This window comes from Dipodomys ordii, unplaced genomic scaffold (genome assembly GCF_000151885.1).
Source record: "Dipodomys ordii isolate 6190 unplaced genomic scaffold, Dord_2.0 Scaffold10, whole genome shotgun sequence".
In the NCBI taxonomy this organism is placed as follows: Eukaryota; Metazoa; Chordata; class Mammalia; order Rodentia; family Heteromyidae; genus Dipodomys; species Dipodomys ordii.
Window position 1 is genome coordinate 20,188,008 of NW_012267226.1, and position 12,871 is coordinate 20,200,878.

Sequence of the window (12,871 nt, forward strand, 5' to 3'; positions counted from 1 at the left end):
AGGGGGGGGAGGGGAGGGGAGCAAGCTAGGCCATAAGGCGGGCATGGTAGTGCATGCCCGTACCCGTAATTCTACCCTTCAGAAGGCTCAAGCAAGAAGACCACAAATAGTTTGAGGTCAGCCTGAACAAAATCCTGTCTCAAAATAAGAAAAGGAGGAGGATTAAGAGGAGAAGGAGGAGGAGGGAGAGGAGGAACTGATTTACAATTCTGACAGTCTCTCATAGTGTATATGTATGCATGTGCATTTTGTCTACATCATGGTATGGTTTAACACATTCTTCTAGGTTTCCTATTAATTGACATCTGATTTAGAGTGGTTGTTCTCAATCTTCAGTGGGCATTGTTTCCACTGAACAGATTGCTGGTCCTGCTCTGACAGTTGCTGATTCTGAGCTGGGTAAGACTCCAAATTTTGCATTTCTAGGAAGTTTCCTTGAGTTGCAGGTCGCACCTTGCAAACCGGTAGAGTAAGCTAGACCTGGGCTCAGTCAGATTCAAGTCTGAAAAAAGATATGTCGGTGGAAATACAGCTGTACACAACACTGCCCTGACGCTGACAGCTGGATGGATCAACAGAACTAACTGCCTTTTGACGATACAGCTGAGGCATCAATTCAGATGTAATACCAAACAAGAAAGGCCACTGTGCTCAGGGTGTGACGTGTGTCTGAAACTAAGAGCTGTTACTTGGTACTGTGGCACCCAAGCAAGGAGAGAACCAATGAGGGTTTTTCTTCCCAGCCTCCATGCCGCCAGTGTCCTTTCTTAACGTCACTACTCTCTGGAAGCTGTCTGCTTCATGTTCATATTTCCTTTCTTCATCCAAAGGGCTTAATCATGTCATGAATATATGGGTCTATCTATTTTTTTTTTCTGTCAGTCGTGGGGCCTGAACTCCGGGCCTGGGCGCTGTCCCTCAGCTCTTCAGCTCAAGGCTAGCACTCTACCACTTGAGCCACAGCGCCACTTCCAGCTTTTTGGTAGTTAATTGGAGATAAGAGTTTCATGGGCTTTCCTGCCCAGGCTAGGTTCAAACCTCCATCCTCAGCTCTCAGCCTCCTGAGTAGCTAAGATTACAGGTATGAGTACAGGTATGCCTGGCTCATGCCACGATCTTAAACCAACACATACTTTCAAACTAAAAGCTCCGGTTAATGAGGTGGCTCTGTCCTGCTGTTCCATGGCCTAAGCACCATAAAGAAACAAAGTCTCTAGTGCTCAGTGCTTCTCTGTCTTTCTGTTGCAGATGGAGAAAAGAGGCCAGGATGTGCTCGGCCTGGACCACCAAGCAGCCGTACTTTCCACAGCATTTTGTGTTTGCCAAGCCCTCACCGGGAGGGTGTGGGGCCTCTGCCTTGAACCTTGCCAAGTGACGTAGACTCCTGTGGGCCCCTATGTACTTCCTGTGTGGGGCTCAGAAACCCGCCTCCCGGCCCTGACTCAGGTGTCTGCTTCAGACAATGGTGAGTCTCCTCTTACAGAAAGCCCCCCTTTTCTTCCCAGCCTTGGAAACGCTGGGTCCTAGGTCCTTAGATCCGGTGGCTATTTTGAAAATGTTGTTGTCTGGTTTCCTTTACAGAAGCGCTAGGCCGACTCATCTCCGCCATCTTAGCAGAGCGGGAGAAGGATGCAGTGGAGCATTTCCTGGAGCATCGTGGGCCTCTGCCTCCTAGCAGGTGAGTAGGATGGAAGGAAGAAAGGGCAGGTTTCCCCAGGCCCCTAGACGGCTCACAGCCTCACCTGGAACAACCAGACAAGATACCAAAGACCCTCACACACCAGGAGAGGAAAGGAACTGTTTGTGCTTGAAGGGGATGGAGGATTAGAGCAGGAGGAAACAAAACAACAAAAGCCACGGTACCAGGGTACCATTCCAGGAGCAGCCAATGAAGGGAAATTGGGATGATCATATCAATTCAGAACAGAGGTCTCTCTGCCAGCAAGAGCAAGCTTGTCTGGCAGTAAGCTAACCCAATCTTAAGAACTAACACAGAGAGATTAGCAGAGCCAGTGTTTGGAGGAGACAGATTGTTGAACCTGAACTCTGCCCAGGGTGTAGCAAATTTAGTATCTAATGTTCAGTCCTTCTGGTGGGGACCAAGAACTTTCAATGAGTTCAGTCCTTCTTGAAGAGAGGTAGGATCTAAAAATGATAACTATCCAAGGATATTGGCATAGCATGGGTGAGATAAATGATGCAAAGAAGCGTTGTCATTTATTCTTTGTATGTGTTCAGTGATTGAGCCCTTACTGCTGTTAGGAAAACGGAGGAGAATGGAAAAGAAATAGGCCGAACTCAGTAGGTGTTTATTGCCAGCAAAGGCACAGAGCTTCCCATGGGTCTGGAAGTTGTGTGAGGGACTGGATTGGGAGTGAGCTTATATAGGTCCTCACATGGAAGCAGAAAAATAAAACAAGAGCTACGGTCTCTTGGAGGCCAAGGGCAGTGTCCTGGACCAGGCCCAGAGTGGAATGCTCACCTGGGGTGAAGGGCTGTGGTCTCCTGGGGGCCAAGGTCAGAATGACCTTCCTGCAGACAAGCACGTGAGCATGCACCTGGTGCTTTGCTTGACCTGGGGAATTAGGCAGGAGTCAACCCTTCCATTGCTGCCCATTTACAGATGAAATGAGGAGTTAAATAGTTTCTTTCAAATCATGCTGTTAGTAAGTGCTGAAGCTGACAAAGAAAACCAGAACTGTGTCTATTCATGCCTGGGCTTGGGACAACTGCACTAACTAAGGCAAAATGGCTCATGATGCTTTTATATCAAAGTCCCAGACGATGCAATTGTAGCCGGAACTCCCATGTCACAGCAGCCGCCATGATGTCTCCACTTCCTGCTTCATTGCCAACTTCTCACACACACAACACCCACCCACCCCTGTTAAAATGAAGTCTCTTTCAGGAGATTCCCTCTGGGTTTTGTTTGTCTTTGATACAGGGTTTTACTGTGTAACCTTGGCTGTCCTTGAATTCCAGTTTCCTCTGTCTCAGACTCTCAAGTGCTAGGATTACAGGCATGTGCCACCACACTCTGTAAGATTCTATATTTGTAATATGCTCCAAGCTTATTTACCTGTGACTAGTCCAAAGAACACACTTCTAGAAATATGGCATCATGAAAATGTGCCCAGTCTGTCTGGGGATGGGAGAATGTCTCATCTACTATAGAGGCTGTTGGTAAACATCAAAATCTCAGGCAATGAGGGGAAACTGATCACTGTCATGAATCGAAGTTATTGTTGACCCAGAAGACCCAGGATAAATGCCTTCAGTTCTCAATACCCAGACTCTAGTTGATGAGCAATTGGGGTTTCAGATATTTTCTCCTCTGACTCAAGCAGAAAACAAATGGAAAAATTGAGCCATTTGACAGAGACAGAACAAGAACGTCAGCATTTGTATGCAACCAAGAACTTGTTTCTCTTCCTCAGTCAGAGACAACTTTTCAAAATGGAAACTGGTTTATAAAACTCATTTATGCTTTCTGTAGTCACCTTAAAAGCTGCCTCAACTTTTTCTAAGTTTTATTTGTTGAATAGCATGTGTTCCGTGTTCTAGGCTAGACGTTTCCTTATTCTGTTTCTTCCTGAAATGAATCCAAATTCATGGTCAAGACCCAGTAGTAAAAGTCACTTTCTTTTCTTTTTTCTTCTTTTTTCCCTTTGGGGGTGGGAGTTCGCTAGTGCTGGAGTCTGAACATCTGTCCCTTAGCTTTTTTCTCTCAATGCTGCAGCTTTACCACTTAAACCACACCTCCCTTCTGGCTGATCAATGGGAATGTATTTCACACCCTTTTCTGCTGGGGGATGGGGGAACTTCAAATAGCAATCCTCAGATCTCAGGCTCCTGAGTGGATAGGATCACAGGCACAAGCCACTGATGCCCAGTTTAAACATCACTTTTTAATTTTTTTTCTGTTTTTTTCTTTTTATTATTACCTTTCAGTAGCTGTTCAAAGGAATTGCCGTTTAACAAAGCAGTTTATGAATACAATATGTCTTGCTCAAGGGAACCCCTTTCAACATTGTCACTTGTCCTTCTTTTACCCACCCCTTCCCTCACTCTGAGGGAAGGACTTGAGATATTCGATAATGCGTGAGTGTTGCAGGCATTAACAATATGTACTAACTCTATTGTTCTTCTCTATTTTCCAGTTGGCACTTGGGGACAGGAAGGTAAGATATGCTTTCTTTCTTTGTTAAGAAACCAACATTCTTGGCACAGTCACATGCCGAGTAACAATGTTTCTGTCAACTAAGGCTGGATAAACAGCAGTGGTCCTCATAGGATTTTAATGGAGCAGAACATTTTGTATCACCAACTACTTTCATTGTATCTTTTCTATGCTGAGATACACAAATCCTCACCATTGTGTTACAACTGCCTACCTATTCAGGTTACCCTGTAGGGCGTCGGTGTGCGGAAAGCTCTGTTCTACCACCTAGGTCACACTATAGCAGTCACACAAGGGGCAGACGGCCTCAGAACTGCATTTGTGAATGAAGTTTCTCTGGGCCTCCCACTGCACTTCCCCAGAGACCAGTAAGAGACTTCTGCCTTGGTCCTTTGCTCTTTCATCAGAAATCCAGCCCCAAAGAGGGAATCAACAGAGACCTCAGGAAACACCAAGTCTTAATAAGAAAACTGGAGACTATTGGCAAGTTGATAATACCAACAGTTTTCATTTACCATTTGGTGTGTCATTACCATTTTTGGTCAGTTGTGGGCCTTGTACTCTGAGCCTGAGCACTGACTCTCAGCTCTTCAGCTCAAGGCTAGTGCTCTACCACTTGAGCCACAGCACCACTTCCCGTTTTCTGAGTGGTTTGCTGGAGATAAGAGTCTCATAGACCCCAGGCACCAGGGGCTCATGCCTGTCATCCTAGCTACTCAGGAGGCTGAGATCTGAGGATCACGGTCCAAAGTCAGCCCAGGCAGGAAAGGCCATGAGACTCTTATCTCCAATAAACCACAGAAAACCGGAAGTGGTGCTGTGGCTCAAGTGGTGGAGCACTAGCCTTGAGCTGAAGAGCGCAGGGACAGAGCCCAGGCCCTGAGTTCAAGCCCTATGGCTGACAAAAAAATAAAATAAAAGAGTCTCACAGACTTTCCTTCCCTGGGCTTCTGTAGAGGGTGTGTGGCCATCTAGAATGCACTCGTTCTGGCGTCCTTGAGTGATTCCCAGGCAGCTTTGGGATGCAGGTCAAAATCAAGTGTCCGAGCATTCTGAATGTGCGCATTCATGTGTACACATGCCCCAGCTTGATTTACTCAGGCACAGAGGAGCAGTAGACCCTGGAGTTACCCCATTCTGGAAGCTTCTCTGTCCACTCAGCCACTGCAAACTGAAGGAACCCATGTTGTGGAAAATAGCCACTTCCTGCCACACAACCAAACATGTGGCGCCCCAGCAGCCACTTCTGCACACAGCCATCAGATAGTTAATGAAGAGCATCTCATCCCATGCAGCCAAGGAAACATGAAGATCCATTGTTTTCTAACGCTGGAGGGAAGGGTCCTAACCAGATGGGGCAGGACTCAAACTCACCTGCTAATGGGAAGGTGGCTAATGGCTTTTTATCACTTCTTTTGCAGACCCTGAAGAAAGTGGTAAGAGACTTTTCATTCTATACAACCTTTTCCAGTGTGGGACAAGATGGCCCTGGGGAAAATCCCAGTAGTGAACACTAAGAACCAGAACTAAGAGATGGGAAATCCACTCATCTTCCAAAAGACTCTATAGGAGAGGGGCCTAGATTTGTTGCTAGCCCTCATGTCTGACCATGGCTATGCACGTATGTATCCCTTGTTGTCAGGGAAAAACACACAAGTGCGGGGGGGCCGGTGCATCCATGTGTTTTTGTATAAACTATGAGTTCTTTAAAGGTAGAAATGGTATCTATTTTCCCTGGTGCCCAGTCTGGTCCATACTAGAGATTCAATGAATATTTTGTTGAATGACTCCTTCTCCACAGAAATGATCTTGTCTGCTTGGCAATATAGTGTGTTGATGGGACTAGATGCGATGATGGGAATGAATGCAGAATAAAGTGAAGTATAAAGTGGGGGAAGATGGCAGTTCTCTAGGCTGTTGTGAAAGGCTTCTGGGGGAGGAGCTGGGATTCCTGAGCTGAGGATCCTAGAATTCGCTTGTACTTTAGGGGAGAGGAATCTTTTAGGCAGAGAAGATGAGTCTAACACTGAGGTTGAGGTACAGTGTTTGAATCCTGCCTCAATGCCCTACTTGCTGAATTAAATTTTTCTGTATCATTCCATCATCCTGTGTAAAACAAATCAGGATTTAATGAGCAACGCAGCGAGGTCTTTAGAACATTATCTGATGTACAGAAGGCAGGAGGTGGAACCTAGCTGTTGTTATATACACAACACATTGACTAAAGAGGGTAAGCATTAAAGTCTATCGAACATGCATCTTACTTGAATTTCCTCATCTATTTCTTCTAACACCCTGATTCTACAGATTAGAGGATAATTAATTCCAATCATAGAGGATTAATGCAGATTTACATGATACTAATATGCAAATGAGATTGCTTACATCCTAATCATTAGGAAATGCCAGGGATGTGTGTAAACCCTGTGGGAACACATCCATTTCTAAGTATAGACATTGAGGCCCTTGTAGAAACATGAATATCTAAGCTCTGCTAATGTACCGTGCCAGTCAAAGTCATCAGCAATTTTGTTTACACTTATTGGCTTTCCAGAAAGACCTACCAAGTAGAGTATAATGCCTGTTTACTTTTAGCTTTGTCTGATTTATGGTTTCTGGGTTCGTGCAACATTTCTAAAAAAAAAATCCTGCAAAACATTAAGCCCACGTAATACGCATCATCCTTACATCAACTCCCAGTCGCTGGCAAGCAGAGATGGCCTTGTTTAAGGTCTGTATTGTCTTAATCAGGTGGCTGCCTGAGCAGCTGGATCCAAGCTCAGTAGTGTTAGCGTTGGCAAAGCCCCAAGAAGGAAAAGAAGCAAGACACTAACGCTCTCCGTGAGCACCTGCTGTGTGTCAGCCCCTGTCCCCCTGAGAACCCGCTTCATTCTCATAAAACCCTGTGAGGTGGGAGTTTTATCTTCTCTTCCAGAGGAAACAAGTTGAGTGTGGAGGTGCTGCACACTTGTGATCCTAGCATTCAGGAGGCTGAGGCAGGAGGATCGAGAGTTCAAGACCAGTCTTAACCACATAGCGAGACCCTGCCTCAATTAATAGATTTTTGTTTTTGAAAGAAGCAGGCTCAGATTAAGTGCTTTGTCCTTGTTCATGCAGCCCAGGGCAAATCCGATTCAAACACAAAACTTTGTGTTCTTTACTCAGTAGTATTCTGTCTCTAAGTATACCCCCCTCCCCTCTCCTGGTTGCTGTGTCCAGACTCTGGCATAGTCCAACACTTCCCAGGGGACCAGCCACAAATGTTTTATGAAATATGGATGGACCACCAACTCCACCTGCAGGACAAAGCTGCCTGCGATGGGAGTGGGTGACCCACTGGTGACCTCCGTGGATTATTAGTGGATTTCAGATGTTCACACCAATGGTCCCTCCAATAACAACAAAAATAATGGAGAGTTTATTATACCCAGAGTTCACGCAAAATGGAGCTGTTTGGTTTTGGTTTTTGTTATTGTTGGTTTGTTGTTGTTGTTGTTGTTATTGTTTGGTTAGAGGGTTATTTTGATTCGGTTTTGTTTTGTTTTGTTTTTCTCAGTCGTGGGGCTTGAACTTAGGACCTGTGCACTTTCCCTGAGCTTTTTCTCTCAAGGCTAGCACTCAACCACTTTGAGCCACACTACCACTTCTGGGTTTATAGGGATTAATTGGAGATAATAGTTCCATGGATTTTCCTGCCCAGACTGGCAGGAATCCTAGCTACCCAGGATGCTGAGATCTGAGGATCATGGTTCAAAGCCAGCCTGGGCAGAAAAGTCAGTGAGACTCTTATCTCCAATTAACCACTAGAAAACCAGAAGTGGCGCTGTGGCTCAAGCGGTAGAGCACTTGCCTTGAGCTGAAGAGTGCAGGGACAGCTCCCAGGCCCTGAGTTCAAGCCCCACGACCAACAAGAAAAAGAAAAAAAAAAAAAGATGTCTGATTTTGATTATGAGGAATTTAGTCAGCAATGAAGGGGACGAACTCTAAGCAATGAGAAGTAGGTAAACCACTTCTCTTCTCTTCTCTCCCATTCCTCAGAGCTTAAAGAATATGAAGTCTCCATCTCGGGAAGCAGGGTAACACTGACCTGTCCTCTGGATCCTGAATCTGGCTCACTAAAATGGGAAAAAAATGATGTAGTATTACCCGATAAGGAAGAGCAACTCATACTGCCATCATTTTCAGAAATGGATGACAGTGGTTACTATGTGTGCTACTTAAGTAACGCAGCAAAGAAACAATACCTCTACCTGAAAGCTAAAGGTAAGGATTTGCCCAAACCAGTGTGCCATCTCCAGGTGTTTCAACGCGCTATCCTTCACTCAGTCTTGGGCTCTGGGGGCCACTCAGTCTTGGGCTCTGTGGGGCCACACAGCATCAGTACTTTCTAGAAAGTTGATTGAGCTGGGCGCTGGTGGCTCACGCCTGTAATCCTAGCTACTCAGGAGGCTGAGATCTGAGGATCACGGTTCAAAGCCAGCCCGGGCAGGAGAGACCGTGAGATTCCTATCTCCAATAAACCACCAGAAAACCGGAAGTGGTGCTGTAGCTCAAGTGGTAGAGCGCTTGCCTTGAGCTGAAGAGCTGAGGGACAGCGCCCAGGCCTGGAGTTCAAGCCCCACGACCGACAAAAAAAAAAAAAAGAAAGTTGATTGAACACCAGCATGGGCTATCTGGATAACCTTAGTCAGTGTTAGGTCTAAAATAAGTTCCTAGCTGGGCGCCAGTGGCTCATGCCTGTCATCCTAGCTACTCAGGTGGCTGAGATCTGAGGATCCGGGTTCAAAGCCAGCCCAGGCAGGAAAGTCCGTGAAACTCTTATCTCTAATAAACCACCAGAAAACTGGAAGTGGCACTGTCGCTCAAGTAGTAGAGCTTTAGCCTTGAGCTGAAGAGCTGAGGACAGTGCTCAGGCCCAGAGTTCAAGCCCCAAGACTGACAAATAAATAAATAAAAATAAATAAAATAAGTTCCTAGCCTGGTACAGTGGTACATGCCTGTAATCCCAGCTACTCAGAAAGTATAGGTGAAAGAATTGAAGTCCACATCTGGTCCAGGCCAAAAAGTGAGATCCTATCCCCCAAAAAGAACTAAGGCAGAAAAAGGTTGAGGGGTGGCTCACATGGTATTAAGGACTGGCTGGCAAGCACAGGGTCCTGAGTTCAAATCCCAGTACTAAAACTCAATTATTAATTAACTAATGCAAATAACTTTCCCTCCGTGACAGGCTTCTGTTATTTTTATTACATCACACCCAGAATTATGTGACACTAGCATCCGTTTATCTGATGTTTTATTCAGAGATACATTCTTCAGGAGGACTTGCCAGGGAGACTCAACGCCACTATTTTTTTAAAAGTCCTAAGAGAGGCATAATAAACCTCAGAGCAACGCGAGCTCACATTAACTCAGTGCTCATGAAGTCTGTGTGGCACTGTACTGAAGTCCCTGCACAGGCCAAGGACTTCACGTCATCCTCCCGATGGCCATGCCGTTGACAGACCATTTTATGCCCACTTTTGTCATTGTTGTAGATGAGGACACAGGGACTTTATGGGTTGGAAACCCAGTTCACAATTCCCCCAACTAGTAAGCAATGGAGCTGAGACTTGAACCCAGAGCAGCTTGGCTCCACCCCCTCTACCCATAACCATAACTTGTTTGCTGTCGCTAGGCAGGGACGAGCACTCGGCAGGGGAGGACTCTGGCATGGCGGGTGTGTACATGTTGAGGGGAGAAGGGGAGACTTGGCCTCACTTGTTCCTTCCTCTTCTCAGTGACTCTTCATTTCTCCCCTCCTGCCCCATCCCATCATCCCCTGCAGTATGCGACAACTGCGTGGAGGTAGACCTGATGGCCTTGGTCACGATCATCATAGTGGACATCTGCGTTACTCTGGGCTTGCTGATGCTGGTCTATTACTGGAGCAAGAACAGAAAGGCCAAGGCCAAACCTGTGACTCGAGGGGCCGGTGCAGGGGGCAGACCCAGGGGTAAGACATAGAACTGGGTCGGAGGATACTCTCGCCAGAGCGCATCCAGCCTCTGCCTAGAAACAGCTTCTCTACAGCATTCACTGGGATACCAAGATCTCACTTCCTCTGCATCCATGAGCTGGCCTCTGCAAACACCTGCCAATTCTGCAGCCATCCAGCTCCACCCCTGCACTGTGGGAAGAGACTGGGGGAGGGGGATGGCGGGGGAGAAGGAGGTAGTACCTGCCTTGTCCTTTCACTTCCCCCAGCCAAAGACACCATTAGAGGACCTGAGCTGAGGGAAGTCACAAATAATGAGAATAAAATAGAGGTTCTTCGTGAGGTGGAAAAAGGAGAGAAAGGGGGGCTGGATGGAGCAGGGAGAAGGGGGACCTGCCAGCCCTGCTGCCCTCAGCACTGTAAAATTGGGGTCTTCCTTTCCTTCCTCTGCAGGACAAAACAAGGAGAGGCCCCCACCCGTGCCCAACCCAGACTATGAGGTAATGGGACAGAGATGGGGGGGAGCCAGGGGAAGTGGGAACAGGGGAGACTGGCATCTCATCCCTCGGGGGTCCCATGGGCCCCCCCTCCTTCATGGCAGATCCAAACCATCTCAAAGGCTTCCAATGCAGGGGAGGTGTGGGGGGAGCGGTGGATGGTCCCCTCTCTGAGGTTTACTCGTTGGCTGAGAGATACAGCCGTGGAAAATACAATACAAGCAAATTCTAACTGGATAGCCTCCAGTTCCACCAGCATGCACTGCTGCCGCGAGCTAGTTATTAAGACGTGAGCACACCTGACTGGTACACATCCCACCCCCACCCCCACCCCGCCCTGCTGCTGCTGCTGCTGCCTCTGATTGGGTAACTGAAGGGTTGATGCTCAGCCTTGGGGAGGTTCACAGACTGTTCTCATGGTTCGTGGGGTGTTAAAGATCCTATCATACCTGAATCCGCTCAGCAAATATGTATTGAGTGCCAGTCAAGCATCTGGTATTTACCTTCCCATGAGTGACTCCATTGAACCCTAACAAGAGTCCCTAGAGATGCAGGTAACCAACCAAGGACCTGCTTAGGCTCGCTCCCCCTTTGAGCGGGAGAACTGAGGCTCACCAAAGGAGCTGACCTGCTCAGTCTCCTAGGCGGCCTTGCCCAGTTACATGTCAAGCCTGCCTCCTGACAGAACCCAGCCCCCTTTGACCAGGCTGCAGCCAGACCCCTAGTGCTTCTGCTCCTCCCGATCCGCTTCCTCCACCCCACTAACCCTCTCTGTTCTACACCCAGCCCATCCGCAAAGGCCAGCGGGACCTGTACTCTGGGCTGAATCAGAGAGGAATCTGATTGCACGGAAGACACGGCCTCCCAGGGCCCGGGTCTGGCCTGGGCACCCTGCTATTTCCTGTCCCCTGGACAAGTCTTGGCTGCCACAAGAGAACTGGTCTTCAGCCTCCTGGTGAACTCACGCCCCACAGCCTTGCCCCTGGCTCCCCTGGCTCCCTCCTTCCTACCTTCTCTGCTGCTGGTGATCAGTTCTAGAACATCGCTGTCTCGCTGTTCCTGGAAACCTCCTGGTGAGGGAGGCCCTCACACCCCACATGCCTTCTTGTCAGGATATTTATGTCCCTGACTCCCTGTCACCTCCCGCCTTCCCTCGTGGATATTATTCCTGCCTCTGTTCCCTCCTTTTCTTGTCTACCATTTGTCCCTCATTTCCTAACACTTCCATGCATATAGCTTTCTGCTTTTCCAGCTGCTTGGGGGGGGGGGGATTTCCTGGATGAATGTTGGCAGAGCTCCTGCCCCGTTCACAGGTCCTGACTCAGAGCCAGGGGAGCCCCCGCAGCGGGCCTTCACGGCAGGCCCGTGGGTGTTATGATGTGCATCACTGCTAATGCACGGGGTTCCCCGCCACTAACAGAGAAAAGCAATAAAGTATATTTGGCTGGCTGGAAGAGTTGCTGTCTTGTCTTTTATGAGCCACAGAGTCTCACTAATGTAGCCCAGCCTGTCCTCAAACTTCCCATCTCCCCTGCCTCGACTTCCAGAATGCTGGAACCATACCTAATTACTGTCCCTCTTTTCTGGAACATTCTCAGAGGCTCGCCTGTTTCCTAAGACCCCTCAGGTTCTCCCCACTTCTGACTAACTTCAGTGCTTGCAGTATAATGCCAAGTGATCTGAAGTTTACCCAGGCAGGAATAATGAGAGAGGGAGAGAGAGAGAGAGAGAGGAAGTTTGACTTAGAGAAAATGGCAGAGAGTGTGACTGCTGGGCCCTTCGTAGAGTTGTCAGTGAGAGAGAAGCAGGCCATGGAAGGCAGGTGGGTCTCAGGAGAGCACAGGGAAGGCGTCAGGGCAGGAGGGGTTTGGGGTTGGCTTCTACCAGCTGTCAGGAAGAGCAGCTGAGCCGAGCTGGGGAAGCGGAGAGAGCCACCATCCCTGCCCTCTCTCACAGCCGGAGGCAGGCTGTGGTTAAGCCGCAGGATGTGGGCTGTGCTGGGAGTGAAGGTAGAGCAGCAGCCAAGGGGCGGTGAACGGGGTGGGAGAGCTCTGTTCTCTGTCTCCCACAGCACCCATTTAGCCTGCAGGGCAAGAGGGGTGGCGGTCAGAGCACCAGGGAGCTGTCCTAGGCTAGCCCAAACCAGCAAGCTAAGCTAGCTTCTCTCCCCACCTGCACGGGGGCTGTTGATGTATATGACAAGGCCTAAAAAGAGCAGCT

General features: G+C 48.2%; 1 protein-coding gene across 1 annotated transcript; it reads left to right on the top strand.

The window, feature by feature from the left end:
- Positions 1–1,416: 1,416 nt before the first annotated feature.
- Positions 1,417–12,105, top strand: Cd3e (CD3e molecule, epsilon (CD3-TCR complex)). Its single transcript, XM_013009866.1, has 8 exons — positions 1,417–1,465; positions 1,582–1,678; positions 4,161–4,181; positions 5,602–5,616; positions 8,219–8,443; positions 10,005–10,172; positions 10,608–10,654; positions 11,438–12,105. Exons 2-8 carry the CDS (start codon positions 1,630–1,632, stop codon positions 11,492–11,494), a joined length of 582 nt encoding a protein of 193 aa, XP_012865320.1. The 5' UTR covers positions 1,417–1,465; positions 1,582–1,629; the 3' UTR covers positions 11,495–12,105.
- The last annotated feature ends 766 nt before the right edge of the window (positions 12,106–12,871 follow it).

Bases quoted from the DNA above. Each gene is read 5' to 3' on its own strand.
- Cd3e (XM_013009866.1), top strand. From the start codon at position 1,630: ATGCAGTGGAGCATTTCCTGGAGCATCGTGGGCCTCTGCCTCCTAGCA. The intron at 1,679-4,160 runs GTGAGTAGGATG...TCTATTTTCCAG, and splicing joins GGGCCTCTGCCTCCTAGCAG to TTGGCACTTGGGGACAGGAA. The intron at 10,173-10,607 runs GTAAGACATAGA...CTTCCTCTGCAG, and splicing joins TGCAGGGGGCAGACCCAGGG to GACAAAACAAGGAGAGGCCC.